This window comes from Dipodomys merriami, unplaced genomic scaffold, assembly GCF_024711535.1.
Source record: "Dipodomys merriami isolate MVZ:Mamm:240054 unplaced genomic scaffold, mDipMer1.0.p SCAF_16, whole genome shotgun sequence".
Taxonomy (NCBI): domain Eukaryota; kingdom Metazoa; phylum Chordata; class Mammalia; order Rodentia; family Heteromyidae; genus Dipodomys; species Dipodomys merriami.
Genome location: NW_027202937.1, coordinates 20,478,513 through 20,494,989, shown reverse-complemented (window position 1 = coordinate 20,494,989; position 16,477 = coordinate 20,478,513). Strand labels below are relative to the sequence as shown.

Sequence of the window (16,477 nt, the reverse complement as noted above, 5' to 3'; positions counted from 1 at the left end):
TGCGATAAAGTGCCAACCTTGAGCAAAAAAACTAAGCCAGAGTGACAGGTTCTGAGTTCCAGTCATGGTACCAGCACAAAACAAAACACAAAGAATGACAACAGCAACAACAAAAACCCCACAAAACGCAAGAACACACTATTCTGTATTTTATCTACAATCTACTAACCTGCAAGGTTAGCTTTATGCTTTGCTTTGGGTGGTCAACAATAAGTGAATTTATTTTTGTCTTTAAAAAATTACCCTAATATACTCACTGTTTATAGCTGTTACAAGTAATAATAATAATACTAGGATGACTTGCACTTATCAGTGAAGTCACTGGTTTAAAATGTCTGTCAACTGCTATATTTTTCCACTGACAACAGAGCTGCTTGCAGATCAGGTAGCATCTAAAGGGTAAGAGCAAATTACTGCATGGGAAATGGGTTAGTGGTGACTCAGGGAGGTGTTGGCTACTTCACACCCACGGTCTCATCCACACCCAGTGCTCACCACTCACTTATTCAAAGCAAGTAGTGAAATGTGGCAAGAGAGGAGAGAACAGCAGCAGAAAACCATACGTAAAGGCCTGAGGACTTTGACATAGTGCTAGAATTAGAAGGAGGCTTAACTTAGGTCTTCTATTTACCTTCACCCCATGAAAGAAGCCCTTTCCTTGGTTTGTCTCCTAAGTGGGGGTCCCAATGGCTGCCCAGGTGTCATGTATTCAAGAGATATTTACTGTGTCAGGCATAATTCTGATGGTTAGAACACAATGGTGAACAGTCAGATCAGGGCCTGCTTTTTTTCAACAGCTCAATGTGTAGTGCACAATAAGGGGATGGGTTTGGATGCCATGCTCAATGGTCAGAATATATCTCACTAGGAAGGTGTTGTTTGAAGAAGGACTTGAAGAAAACGAGGACCAAGCTGTATAAATATCCAGGAGAAGAGGATTAGGCAGAGGGAAGTGGTATGGTAGTCTCAGGTTGGGAGTGTGCCTGGGAAGCATTGATGCAGTTGGGAGACCAGGGTGGGTGGAGAAGAGCATGTGTGCCTACACATGTGCATGCACACTTGCACACATGGGTAAGCTGTAGGAAATAAAGTGAGAGGTGATGGGTTTGTCTGTAGAGTGTGAAGGGCCTTGCAGGTTGGGGTAAGGATTTTGGCCTCAGTCTAATTTGAGAACAGAGTCTTGGGTGAGTTTTGACTCACAGAGTGGAATGATCTCATGGTGTTTTAAGTGGATACTATTGGTTCCTCTGTGTGTTTGTCTGCGTGTATGATTATTTTTTCCTGTGTTGCTACTATCTGTCTTCCTTCCTTCCTTCCTTCCTTCCTTCCTTCCTTCCTTCCTTCCTTCCTTCCTTCCTTCCTCCCTCCCTCCCTCTCTCCCTCCCTCCCTTCCTCTTTTCCTTCCTCCCACCCTCTCTCTCTCTCTCTCTCTCTTTCTTTCTCTTTCTTTTTCTGTCTGTCTCTATGTCTGTCTCTTTCTGTCTCTGTCTCTGTCTCTCTCTCCTGTCTTTTATGTAGTGTCTTGAACTTAGGGCCTTGTGCTCTTGCTTGGCTTTTTTCACTCATATCTGGCATTTTACCACTTAAACCACACTTCTGGCTTTAATTTTTTTTTTTGCTAGTTAATTGGAGATAAGAGTCTCAAGGATTTTCCTGCCCAGGTTGTCTCTGAACTGGAATCTTTAGGTCTCAGCTTCCTCAGTTGCTAGGATTGTAGGTCTGAATCACTGTGCACACCACTTTTTTTTAAGTCAGTGTTTCCCAATCTTCCCATGATCTTCCTTTCCTCCCATTGACTTTAAATAAGATGTGGATAAAAATGCTTAAGTGTGAAAACCCTAACCCTCACCCTAACCCTAATCCTTACCCTAACCCTAACCCTACCCCTAACCCTCACCCTCACACTCAACCTATTCCTAGCCTTTACCCTAACACTCACCCTAACCCTAAACCTTACCCTAACACTAGCCCTAACCCTTACCATCACCCTAACACTAAAATAAAAAATATATCATCAAATAAAAAAATGCTTAAGTGTGCTGTATCCCTGCCTTGTTAGTATATTTACACACACTTTTATAGAAATTGGAAAACACCTCTTCTTTTTTTCTTTCTAGGTAGAATTCTTTAAATGTAATCACCTTCTTGGAATGGGTATGTTAACAGCTCGTACTTTATACCCCACCCCGCCCCCACCCTACTCACACAACACTTTTGAAATATGCATCACTTGCACAACCACTTGACTTTGTTCATGGGTTTAATGAGTACTTCAGGCTTTTTCTGTGTTGTCTGAGAAAAGTTGTGTTATAGGAGGTACAATAATATAAAACAAGATTTTCTTCGTTTTTCACCAAAGTATTAGGGAGAAATCTACAATCGAATGTCATGTAGAAGCTTTTTTTTTTTTTAAAGTTTAAAGCAATGTTTATTTTTATTTACTTATTTAGTGCTGGTATTGGGGCTTAAACTTGAGTCCTTGGCACTGTACCTTAGTGCTATATTTTGTATAGGGCTAATTAATGCTCTACCACTAGAGCTACAGCTTCATTTCTGGCTTTTTAGCAGTTAATTGGAGATAAAAGTCTCACAGACATTTCCTGCCTGGGCTGGTTTGTAACTGTGAACCTCAGATGTCAAGGTTCTGAGTAGCTAGGATTACAGATGTGACCCACCAGCACTGTTTTAGGCTGGCCTAAAACAGAGTTTAAGAGCAGTCAAAAGTGGGTTAATTATGAGACGACTTTTCCCTGTTATCCAGCATCATCTCATTATTCTTCTGGAATGGTACTCCCTTTTCCAATATCTTCTAAGCCTCTTCTCTTCCTCCAGTTTCTGCCTTACCCCTCATTTGGTACTGCTGTGGCTGGGTAGAGAACATGGGGAGCAGCAGGTATAAGCAGTGCTGACACAGGGGGGTTGGTGCTTTAGGAGAACATGTGAGAACCCCACAAAACTAGACTGAAGCGGTGGTGAAGGTTTCCTGAGAGCTGAGGCTGACAGGAGAGCAGGAAGATGAGCCCCTCCAGATGACAGAGTTGGTGGGAAGGAGCGGCATGTGGGAAGTCACAGAATGGGGAGGGGCAGCCACTGAGGAAGGGCACAAGACAAACACTTGGCTGGAAGTACAGGAGTGCTTACCCAGACAGGTAAGCCAACATGAGATGGAGCCACTCGAAGATGGAAGTCTTATTTCAGATTTGGGCATTGAAGATGGTTTGGGAGTAGGGAAGAACACAGGAAGAGAGCTGGGAGGAGAAGGATGAAGGAAGTCTTGTAGGGTGGAGGTCGAGGTAAAGCTCAGAGAATGTACTCATGCCGTACACATCAGGACAGACTCTAATCTTGTTGTCTATGATTTGTTTCTGTGTCCCATTTCTTCTCTCTTTGATCCATTTGGGATACGAGTATCAGAGTTAAAAGACATTGTTGCTGATCAGATGCCTCCGTGCCTAATAAGGATGCATGTGCTCATTTGTACCAAATCCTTGGTGCGGACACTCAGTTTACTCTGCTAATTGTCCCCCAGTGCCTATCTAGGTCACCTTCTAGGTCTCTCACCAAGAGGCAGCTCGCCTCTCCTTGTCTTTCCTTCTTCTATAATTTATCTTTCTTTTCTTACTCCACTAGTGTGGTTCCTAGTGATACTTCATTGCCTAGCCAAGGTGCTACATAACAAAGAATGGTATAAATGAACTTAGGTACTTGAGGATATTAGTACCTAACATACCTAGTACCTACTATACTAGGTACCACAAGGTACCATACTGGGTACTTTGTATGTTAGGTACTAGTAATTAGGTACATGTTCCTTTCTTGCTGCCTCAGAGTACAATGATCATATCTTCTTTGCAGGCATTTAGCATTTAAAATTGAATGAAAATGAAGACCTTTATAGAAATGTTGGTATTTCCTCTCTTGTTTCCTTATACCTATTTATAAATATATTTCCTTCGTTATCTTCTAGCAGCTTGGCACAGAGGTCCATTTTTGTCTGTTTACCTAGAGGCAAAACTGGTCAAGGGAAAAAAAGTCCAGAAAAGTAATTGAACATCACTGTTCATCATTGTGCCCTTATGCCCATAGTAATAGCAGCCAGCATTGTTGAAAACTCACTGCTGAAAATCAGTATAGATATATCAGTATTTTGGTGGGGGGCGGGGGGAGAGGGTGATGGCTCACACCTGTAATCCCAGCTGTGTGTGTGGGTGATATAGGTGCAGGCCAACATAGCGCGCGCGCACACACACACACACACACACACACACACACACACACACACACACACACACACACACACACACACACACACACACACACACACACACACAAAGTAAGACTATCCAAAATATATCTAAAACAAGGACTGGGAGTTCAGGCCCTGGTGGTGGAGTGCCTGATTGGTAAGTGTGGACAGTGGAGATTTTCAATTTCCCTATTTCAATATATGGGCGGGTGCTGCTCCCCCTCTCCCCTCCTAATCCCCCTCTTCCTCCCTCCCCCTCTTCTTCCTCCTCCCTCTATTCCCCCCTCCACTCCTCATGCGCCTCTACCTCTTCTTCCCTCCCCTCTTCTTCCTCCTCCCTCCTTTTCCCCCTCCACTCTTCATGCCCCTCCCCTCCTCCTCCCTCCCCCTCTTCTTCCTCCTCCTCCTCTTCCTTCCCCTCCTCCTTCCCCTCTTCCTCCTCCTCCCCCCTTCTTCCTCCTCTCCCTACACTGATTCATAAATTAAAACCCTTTTGTACTTAAAGAAATTTTAAAGAATAAAAGGAGATGTTGTTACTAAATTTCAAAATTTTAGCTCAATTGAAACCCCCAAAACATACAGGTTTGCTAGAAAATCTAAACTCCCATTTTGTAAAGGAGTTCTGCATGATTTCTGATGTGGGTTCCACATGTACAACGTCCCCATTTGGAGCCAGGTAAGACAAGGCAGTGCCTTATTTCCTTGGGAAGGAAAATGAACATAAAGGCATCAGTGGTTTTGAATCACCTCCTTGTCCTCCATTTGTGGCTCCTTAAGGCTTGCCTCACTTCCCACATGAACACGTGCTCAGCCTCTCTGAACTTGAGTTTATTCATCTATAAAAGTGAAATCCAGGAAGAAGGAAAAGCAAAGACATTTGCATATCCATCATGGTGTGCGTATTACACACAAGGACTATGTTATTTTTTCTATTGACTCTTACCCTTCAGTTTACATGTAAGGAAATCAATGCAGAGTTAAGAAACTAGCCTATTTCAATGAAATAAGATCTACTTCTCTAAAAATTTTGGGTATGGTCCCTGAGATTTTTGTGTATGTGTCCCTTAGATTTCACTTATTGGTGTAAACCATGGATTAAGTCTTTTAGTTCTAATAAACTAGTAGTCATTGTGATGTAGTGGGAAAGCAAACAAGGATGGGTTCTCAATTATATATACCTTGGTTAACATCTCAACTCCTATAGTATAGTTCATGGGAAATGAGGGTAAATTGCACAACTGGTTTGTGTGAAATAGGATAATATCAGTCTCAGAGTTGCTTTGCTGGGCAAGTGAGACAATTTTCAGATACTTAACTATGTGATTCAGCTCTCTGTCACTGTAACCAAGATTTGATGAATCAATCTAGAAAAGGTTTATTTTCACTGTTTTGGGAGGTGTTTATCCACAATCAGTTGGTTCCATTTTTTTTTTTGGCTGGTGGTAAGACACAATATCATGGCAGAAAACCACTTACCTCATGGGGAAGGAAACAAAACAGAGAAAGATGTCAATTCTCACACTGCCCACAAAACTCCTCTCCTGCCCTGAGGTCTGAAGACCTTCCACTAGGCCCTACCTCTTAGGCCTCACCTCTTAGAGTTTCCACAACCTCCCAATACCTGCCTCTCACTCTGGGAAAGAAGAGTTTTGGGTGACATGCAAGATTCAAATTACAGCATCATAAGAGTATGAAAACGATTCCCATTATCTCTTCCCTTTTCCCTGTCCCTCATATAATGAATATTTTAGTTCTCACCTAATGAAGATTTGGTTCTCAAAGTGTAAGCCCTTCCACCAGCAGCACCTGTAAACTTGTTAGAACATCATTTCTTAAGCCCTCCCTCAGACCCACTGAACCATTGGAGCCAATGATCTGTTGGTTCATCCACCAGAAGTCTAGGGTATTTGCAGAACACTCTGTGGAGGAAGTATATACTAATTGCTCTAGATCATGTGCTCTGAGGTAGTACATGGGCTTCTTTTGTCTCTTTTGTGACCACCAATATGTATCTCTGAAACATGTAGTTATATGGTGTTGACTCAAGACCTTTGCCTGGATAGTCTAATTTGCTAGAATATGCTGCTCATCTAGAACATTTTGAAAATGGCAGTTCAAGGATAGTAACTAGGTTAGATTTTAGCAAGAGTCAAAATTAGTCTTGGATATGTAAGCATATGAATTTACTAAAGAAAAAGAAAGAAAGAAAGAAAGAAAGAAGAAGACTGGTTTAAATTATGGCAAATAAAATGAAAAACAAAAATGCCAAATGCAGAACTCCCTGACTTCTAGAAATTTGCTTTAAAGAAAATGCAAAAAAGGAAAAAAAGACATTTTGAAGAAGAAACTCTTGGGAAAGATATTATGAAGTAAGGAATAGTTGCAGCATTGGTACAATGTATAATTAAAGCAGCCATATAAGTTGTGGGACTCAGTACTACAAATGTGTAGCTTCTTGTCCAAAAAATATTAAGGAAAACAATTATAGTTAGGAGATATACTTAGTTGGCTAGGGGGAAATTAAATAAAATACCTGGAAATTAATTTGAGCAAAACAAGCTTCCTAGTAATAAACAGTCAATTATCTCTTTGTCTTAACTTTTCTCTTTTTTTGGAGTTCATTGTTCTTTTGCCTTTTGTGTTTTTTTTTTTTCTTTGTGATGGTACCAGGGATTGAATCTAGTCCTCACCTATTAGAGAAACTATTGGTTAGAGAAACAATGGTCTCTTGAGGAAACTGAAACAGTATCACTTCCAGGTCCTTGGTGTAAGCTATTTTGCATTCTGACTTTGAAGAAACAGTAACAGTACTACTTCAGGTCATTGGTCTGAGCTATTTTGCATGCTGGCTTCCACATGTTAAATCCTGTTGATCAACATGTAGCTAGTTAATGTTGTTACCCTCACTCTCTCATTTGTGCAGTATAATAATGTTCTATCAGTTTCAAAAATTTAGATTGCCTTTCATTAATATTGCTACATTTAACTTAATAAGATGTCTCGCTGTAATTTATTCAAACTATTCTAAAGATCAAAACAGATATTGGAATTTTATTTCAAATATAATGATTTCAAATATAGCAATTTCTTCCTTAACAGACATTAAATTTGTGAATTGATGAATAGTGTCCATTTTTTCCTTTTTCTTTTTAGTTTTAAGAATGATACAGTGGTTTATTATGAAACTCTTTAAATATAGGAAAAAGGTGAAATAATTTTACAGTGTATATTTATATGTCCATAATTTCTTAGGTCATTTGTGCTGCTATGACAAAAGTACCCAAGACTAAGTTATAAAGAACAGAAGTTTATTTCTCAGTCTTTGGGAGGCTAGGAAGCATGGGCATCAAGACACAGACAGGATTAGCATCTGTTTCTACAATGGCATCTTGTTGCTATGTCCTCTGGACAGGGGGAGCAGGTATCCTTACGAGGTAGAAGGGAAAGAAAGGCAAGAATGTTCTCTTGGGCCTCAAGCCCTTGCTTTTATAAGGGTGCTAAGACCAGAGAGCTCTTGTGACATAATCCCTTTGTAAAGGCCATACCTCATACTACTATCATGTTGAGAGGTGAGTCTCAACATTCAAACCATAGCAGAATCTTACATGAACTATTTATACCTCATCACATGTCTCTACCTTGCCTTGCTTGACATAGCACACTTTTAATATTCATTCTGAATCCTCCAGTGGAATTTAGCATGTTTGCTTAGATTGGGTTAAATGGTGGTAGATTTTTTTTTCATCTAACTTTTATAATTCTACATCATGGCTGAATTTCTTGATCCTTTATGGATGAAGGGTTTATTTCTTCTCATGTTGTACGTTCTTAGACATCTGGACATGTTGCTGAAAGAGTTCATGTAGAGACTCTCATAGGAGGAGGAAGGGGAGAGACAGAAGGACTCAGCCAGCTCTGAATCTGGAGCATGCTTATTCTCACAGGTTTTGCAGGGCCTGTATGCTGGAACTTTGGTGCAGCCTGAGGGCTTGCAGTTCTGAGGGGTAATGTTTCTTTGGAGGAAATGGAAGGATGTAAGCTTGGCAGGCCTTCTTGTTTTCTTTCTCTCAGAGCCATCAGTTGCTTTTTTGAGTGTACTGTGGCATGAGGTAGCACCTGGCCGAGAGGGATCTCTTTGAGAGTAGTGTAAGACTGGGTACCTCCCTCTGTGAAGAAAAGCAGCCTGGGGTGGGAAGAAAGGAAAAGCTTCCAAAAGGTCAGTGGAAGAGTTATTGAATTACTTAAGTTGGAAGCAGATCTCTCCAGGGTTAGAGCCTGTGTGCTGTTCTGCTGTTCTGATTGGAGTGTTCTTCTTCCAGTTTGGCAAATTCTAAAGCTTCATTGTGAAGACTGGGACTAGGCTATAGCATTTCCAGTGAATTTCTCCTCAGAGTTATTTCTGCCACCAAGTTTCTTAATTTAGGTGGTTTCGTGATCACTGGAGCTAAAGATAGAAGTGTTTGATTGCTCTTGTTTGGTGGGAACTGGAGGTACTTTTGATTGGAGCCCAGACTTAATCTCCCATATTGAATGACGGTTTTCAAACTTACTTCCAAGTGGACCTTTGTACCCTTTTCCAGAAAAAGTATAACAGCACTATTTTGGGTTCAGGTATTTAAAGGCTCCCCCATCAGAATTTTAAAATTTTGCATATATAATTTTCCATTATGTTTCTGTGACTAATTCTTTTGGAACCAGCTGAACGCATGGATGATCTGTGAGGATGTTGGTGAGAAAACACTCCCTTCCTTCATGTGGGCCAACATTATTGAGTGACTGAAAAGCATTGATGAGGGACATAAAAGAAAGTATCTTTCCTGATTAAAACTGAAGGCATGGCTACTACTGAATACTACATCGGAATAACTTGAAGCATGATAAAACCATTTAGCAGGGTTACAAAATACAATATTTAATATATAAAACTCAATAGTATTTCTACACACTGATACATGAATTAAAACAATGCTGTTTATAGTAGCATCAAAAGGAATAATACTCAGAAATATATTTAACAAAAAAGTGAAAAACTTGTACTGTAAGAACTACAAAATATTATTGAAAGAAGAAAGACTAATTAAATAGAAAGATACTCCATGTTCTTGGATCAGAAGACTCAATGTTGTTAAGATGACAATACATTCTACATGGCTTTCCAGACTAGGTTGTCTTCACAGAGATTGACAAGCTGATCCTAAAAGTCATATGGAAATGCAAAGGACCTTGAGTAATCCAAAGAATCTTGAAAAAGAAGAACAAGCTTGAAGAACTTGTTTCTTGATTTTAGAACTTACTACTAAGCCAGAACAATCAAAATACCATGATATTGTCTTGAGAATAGATGGATGGATGGATAGATGAATGAGTGGAATAGAGTTTGGAGTATAGTAGTAAATCCCCATCTGTATTGTCAGTTGTTTTTCAACAGTACCAAAATAATTCCAGGGAGAAAGGAGAGTTTTTCAGCAAATTGTACTAGGACAACTAGATATCCCTTTGAAAAGGAAACATTAACTGAAAACCAATCGGGGGCCTAAATATTAAAAGCTTTAAACTATAATACCATTAGAAGAAAGAAAAGAAGACAATAGAAAAACTTTAATTACCTTGAACTAGGCAATGTATTCTTAGATATATCAGTCAATGCATAAGCCACAAAAGAAAAAAATGAGACTTGATCAAATTTTAAAAACTTTATTTTCTTCTATGAATGTCATCAAGAAAGTTAAAATATAACCCAGGGTGGGAGAAAATATTTACAAATCATCTCTTAAAGGATGCATGTCAAGACTATGTAAAGATTACTTACAACTCAATAAAATAAAAATACAAATAGCACAGTTAAAAGTTGGCAAAGAGCTGGGTGCCAGTGACTCATACCTGTAATTCTAGCTACTCAGGAGGTTGAGATGTGAGACTCACAGTTCAAAGCCATCTCAGACAGGAAAGTCCATAATACTCTTACCTCCAATTAACTACTATAAATGTGGAAGTGGAGCTGTGGCTCAAAGTAGTAGAGCACTAGCCTTATGCACAAAAGCTCAGGGACAGCATCGCAGGCCCAGAGTCCAAGCCCCAGGACCAGTGTGTGCACACGCACATACATACATGAACAGACATGCACACGCACACACACAAATAGGGCCAAGAAACAGATGATTTAAGCCTCTAACTGTATGGTACCTTCTTCCTCTCAACAATACTAGTTATCTTCTTACCTCCCTGGCCTACCCTCATGAGACTGAGGGATCCTATCTGTTTGGGGACTTTCATTTCTGCCTGCATACCTATCATTCAGAAACATTCATATAATGTGCCAATTACACAATATATCTGCCGGCCATTTTCACTTTGGAAAAGTGATCTTTATTTATTTATTTATTTATTTTTGTTGGTCATCAGCCCTGATCTTCATCTGTTTACTCTAAGGGGAGACTCTCTGTTTCCCTCGCAAAACCAGGTGGTATTGTTCCATTTTGATAAACAATGACTTGCCCAACAAGTTGGCTGTTAACACCCAGTTGCATTCAGTATTTGTTTTAAGATTTGTTTTGGGCTGGGAAGGTGGCTCAGTGGTAGAGTACTTGACTTGCATGCATGATGCCCTGGGTTTGATTCCTCAGCACCACATAAGCAGAAAAAGCCAGAAGTGGTGCTGTGGCTCAAGTGGTAGAGCACTAGCTAGCCTTGAGCTGAAGAGCTGAGGGAAAGTGCCCAGGCCCAGAGTTAAGGCCCCACAACTGACAAAAAAAAAATCCTTAGATCCCCTCGGAATTCTTGAGAGCTGTGGAGTGAGTTAGAAAAGTAGTTCTTGGTATATGGGTGCTGGCGGCTCATGCCTGTAATCCTACTCAGGAATCTGAGATCTGATTGAAGCCAGCTGGGACAGGAAAGTGGGACAGGAAAGTGCACTCTTATCTCCAATTAGCTACCAGAAAACTACAAGTGGCACTGTGGCTCAAAGTGGTAGAGTGCTAGCTTTGAGCAAATAAAAAGCTCAGGAACAGCACTGAGGCCCCGAGTTCAAGCCCAAGCTTGATCAAAAGAAAAAAAGAAAAAAAACCTTGTATAGTCTACCAAACCATTTAAGTAAAATGTTGACTATTCAAAAGAAAAAAGTGTTTTCTTTCTTTGTTTATGTTACATGGGCTTTTGAAATGTTCCATTTGAAACATTTCCCTTAGAATTTGTTAGCTGTGAAGGAAATTGTACATTTTTGGATATCAATGTAATGTTGCTGTTTAATACACTTACTAAATGACTGGTAGTTTTCTTTTTTGTGTGTTTATGAGCCAGATGTTGGATTTTCCGTCTAGAATTATTAAGCATGTACCTATACTTGGTTTGTAAAATGTGCATAGGATTCATGTGAATATTTTTGGTTCTTGTGTGCAATATTCGCAAGAGGCATTGAAATCTTTGCATGAGGAAGACATTGAGAGTAAATTTTTTTTCGTGAAAGACAGTGGAAGGAAAATAACGAGCTCCTGGCACTTGAAAGTTCAGTATGAATCCATCACTAGGACTGTTTTCCCTCTTTGCTTTTGAGTGGAAATTCATGCCCACATGGTTGGCATGTCAAGTGCCTGTGCTCTGAGATTACTGAACAGTGGGCACTTAGAAACGTCTTTTCTGAGCGAATGTTTCCTAGAATAAAAACAGAGTGTGTATGTACTTAAATCTTCTAGTCAATGTGTAGCACTCTAACTTCTTGCCTGAAAATCTTAGATCACATAACATTATTATTTGCAGACAAGACAGTGCTTGTGGGAAACTTCAGAATTCATTAGGAAGATATATCTCTGTTGACAGTGTACCGAAGACCATCGTGTTGGCAAATTAGTGTTCGTTGTGAGCTCTTTGGGAAGCTTAATGTTTTGTCTTTACAAATGTTCAGGATAAGTTTAAGTGTTTTTCTTCTTCTTTTTTTTTTTAGTCTAAGAAGACTCACATAGTATGTCTAGTCTCTATTTGATATTACGCTTTCTCTATAGAGCCAAATAATTCTGAGGAGCAGCTGTCCTAGAGATGAGCGGATTCTCTGTTGTACATCCATCTGTTCTGTCATGTATCTGCTGTCTACCCTAAGTGGCTTATCACTGGTCCTCTGCAGGGAGTGGACAGTGGATCAACAGTTTCCCCACATGTTTCCTAATAGAAAATCGAAGTCCAACTGAAGAGAGTAAAAATATAACCTGACATTCTGCAATTAGTAGATAAAGTTTTTGTGTGTCCATGTTGTCAGTCCTGTAAGGCATTATGTCCCTATTTGAAAACTAAAGTCATTCCCCTATCGTCATCAGACAGAATAGAGCTTGACTCTAGACCCCCAACTTCTAGAACCTGAAGTTTGTTGTGCCATTCACTTTGTTTTCCTCAGACACATTCCCCTTGAGACTGGAGACCAGATTTAGAGTTTGTCGGTGGCAGCTGGGGAGGAATGTAGGCAGTAACATTGACATTGGCCTGGCCAAGGGGAGGCTGAGAGTCTCCAGAAGCAGAATGGTAGAGAGGCCTTCACATTGTTGTTTGTCCCTTGGTATGAAATCACTTTGTGGGTGGGTTTGCCTGTCTATGGTGTTCTTTTCCACCTTGCTTTTGCCTTGTTTGCTGCTGGTCCTGGAGATGGTGTTGGGCACAGTAAATCTCACAAGTCATCTCTTATCTTTCACTTTCTTTTTTTCCGGGGGCCGGGGGGAGGCAGTGAGAATCAATACTGGGAGTTGAGCTCAGGGTCTGTTGCTTGCTAACTAACTAAGCAGGTGCTCTACCACTGAACCACACCTCCAGCCCTCTTTCTCTTGAACAGGAGAGTGAATTTGAAAACTGTCATCTTCAGTAAGGGGGAGAGTGGCTAAGAGGACCACTGTCCCCAAATACCTTTTATCTACCAAGTGATCCCAAATCGTGAGCATTTCCCCATGCTTTGAAATACCACTTGAACATACGTTTTCATGATCCTGAAGCATCTTATTGTGTGAATTTTAACAATATATTATTTCAGTCTTCTCCGTTTAGGTTGTTTTCTAGTTCTGAAGAAGGAAGAGGTAACAGATGTAGATTAAGTGGCTGGCCTCAGTCATTGGTTCTCCAGCACAAGTCACTTCAAGCAGATGAATGCACGTCTTTCCCAGAAACCCAATAGTGATGTTAGTTTTCTTTACCAATGGGGAAAACGAATTTGAAAAAGTCAGTGAAAGGCCTAGATTTCACAATTACACCATAAATATTCTGACCATAGCATCTTTTTTTTTTTTGGTCTGAATATTTGCAACCTGCGTTTGGTTGGATATGGAAGGGTGGAGACTACAGGTACAAGGAGCCTGCTGCACTGCCTTTGGTTTCCTGTGGGCATATTAAGCTAGACTGGAAGGGAGAGAGAATCCAATGCACCGTCAGTTTCTCTCTTACAATCTCAGATTCTTGTCTTCACTCACTGCCCAAGGTCCAGGCACAAGTGATGACTAGACCTATTTGTGCTTCCTGTCCCCCATCTTTCCCACTTGTTTCATTTTCTAACTTCAGCCTTTCAATTTCTTTTTTCTCCAGTTGATCAGTGCCTTTTTTCTACTCAGCATGGCAGCCGCTGAGCCTCGTTTCTCAAAAGGGTCTCATTCTTCCACATTCTCTTTGCTGTATCCCATAAACAGGCAGTCATTTGACTTTCCCAAACGTGACATTATCTTTTGCTTTTAAGCATGCTCCTGGATAAGTCACTGCCTTATTAGTCTTATTTCAGTTCTGTTTGAGTAGCTCAGTGCCAGGATCCTATGTTTGGATAAACTTTTAAGGAATGAACCAAAAGATAAAAATAGAATTATAAAGTCACATACATTTCAAATAATAACAATAACAACAACAACAATAATAATAAAGAGAAATCTTTGCTATGAGTACAAAAGACTTTGTTTCCCAATCTATGATGGATGGATTGTGTGAGCATAGGGGAATTTGACTTGAATAAACTCTTCGGATGAAGTCATGCATAATTAATTGCCTGTCTCTGTATTCTTTCCAAAATGATGGCTCTTAGTCTTCACACTTGTGGTAACTTATGTCTCTTGAGTGCAAGAATGCCGGGATAGCCAATTAAGGGAAGATGCAGGGGTGGTTTCTTATGTAACCTTTTTCCACTGTAATGTGGTGGATAATTGTTTGTCTCTTTTCTTTTTCCCCTATAGTGCCTGAAACAGTATATGCAGCTGGCAATCCGAGAAGGATGTGGGTCTCCTATCACTTGCCCCGACATGGTGTGCCTAAACCACGGGACCCTGCAGGAAGCTGAGGTATGAACGTGTGCCATGGCTTTCCCCTTGCCTGTTGCTATGATTTATGAGGATCTTCACTCTTTGAGTACCTCCTTACTAGGGAATCTAGCCACACAATACAGAAGCTACCTTTTTAAAGGAGTACTTTATTGCTACATACCGCTGGATTCTTTGTACAGACTGTTAAAGCTGTCATTTATCTCAGTACTGTTTATATGTGTCATCTTGCAAGAAGCAGCAGCTCTAAAATAGGCAAGGGTATTTAGAAATCCTATTGATCCAATGAGAGGTTTGCAGGCTGAGTAATGAGTGGTCTTGTAACCTTGAGTACTTCAAGGAGAAATAGGCCACAGATTATCCACAGCTGTGGAGTATAAGAGCTATTGTGATTTAGTAGTAGTTTATCTATTCCATAGTAGTTGTCTGCTATAGGGCTAACCTGACAGAACTATTTCCAAACAAAAAAGCTGAGTGCTGGTGGCTCATGCCTATAATCCTAGCTACTCAGGAGACTGAGATCTAAGCATCAAGGTTTGAAGCCAGCTTAGGCAAACAAATCCATGAGACTCTGCTTTTCAGTTAACCAGCAGAAAGGACAGAAATCCATGGAGTTGTAGCTCAAGTGATAGATCACCAACTAAAGGACAGCACCTAGGCCCTGAGTTCCAGCTCTAACCCCATCCCCAGCACAGAGAATAAAAAAAAGAGAAAGAATAATGTTTTGGATAAAATTGAATATGTCATTCTGTCATGAGGATTATAATTTACTAAAGGAAATTAAAGTTCGGAAAAATTACACAAGCCGTTTGGAGCATTGTTGATGTATAAGACTTAGAGCTGGGGCTGGGAAGGTGGCTCAGTGGTAGAGTGCTTGCCTTGCATGCATGAGGCCCTGGGTTCAATTCCTCAGCACCACATAAGCAAAAAGAAAAAAAGCCGGAAGTGGCACTGTGGCTCAAGTGGTAGAGTGCTAGCCTTGAGCTGAAGAGCTGAAGGACAGCGCTCAGGCCCAGAGTTCAAGCCCCACGACTGGACCTCCCCCCCAAAAAAAAAATGACTTAGAGTTGTTCATAGTAAGACTCAAGTATTTGGGCACCTTGTTCTATACATCATCCTTTCAGACAGAAGCTTCCTTTCTGACTTGCTCCTCTGCTGTATGTCAGTTGAGGTTGTGCAGTGTGTGGGCCCCGCAGGGGCCGGGACAGAGCAGAGGGTGCAGCAGACTTGGCACTGTCCTGGTGAAACTTCTGGCCTAGTAGAGAGACATTACATAGAAAATTGTAAATGTGAAATGGGAGAGCTAGGGCAGAGGCAGCAAGAGTTGGATCTGGTATGAAATCTTACTTAATTCCTATATGCAAAACCTATTAAACACAAACGAGACATTTGAAGCTTGAAAATATACCTGTGAAATGAATCGGTTTTTGTTTTTTATTCTAGACCTGTGCTGTCCAATCATCTATATAGGGATTTAACTTTAATTAAAATGAAATATAATTTAAAATCCAGTTCTTCAACTTTGCTATTTGATAATTGTTTTTTTTTTAAATAAAACTATTATCCTTATGTAGTTGTGCTAGGGGATTTCAACATGTCCGTTTGAGAGTACAACGTATGTTCATCAGTGTAGTAATCATTGTTTTTTTGTTGTTTTTTTGGTGGTTCTGGGACTTGAACTCAGGGTCTGGGTGCTGTCCCTGAGCCTTTCTTCATGCTCTTCAAATGTGTTTTCCATTGTGGACATCCTCATCCATCCTTTCCTATTTCTAAGTCTGTTTATTCAGTTTTCCTTTAAAAACAATTTTACTTTTGGCTGTATTAAAAACAAACCCTCAAAGATTACAAAAGCATATTTGGAAAAAATAACCAGAACAAAGCTATCTCATACAAAACTAAACTCAGTTCTCCAGTCTTTTTCTCATTAGATGGGCATTAAGGAGCCGTTGGTTTTCTTGAGAGCCTG

At 40.3% G+C, this 16,477-nt stretch overlaps 1 protein-coding gene across 11 annotated transcripts in view; it reads left to right on the top strand.

Annotated features, from left to right (window-relative positions):
• The window catches only part of Rnf144b (ring finger protein 144B), a 163,725-nt gene that overhangs the window by 106,174 nt on the left and 41,074 nt on the right, over nucleotides 1-16,477 (top strand). For all 11 annotated transcript variants that reach the window (XM_070024498.1, XM_070024488.1, XM_070024497.1 and 8 more), the window contains one exon: nucleotides 14,428-14,532. In XM_070024498.1, the coding sequence (XP_069880599.1) occupies nucleotides 14,428-14,532 (105 nt within the window). The remainder of the gene's footprint in view (nucleotides 1-14,427; nucleotides 14,533-16,477) is intronic.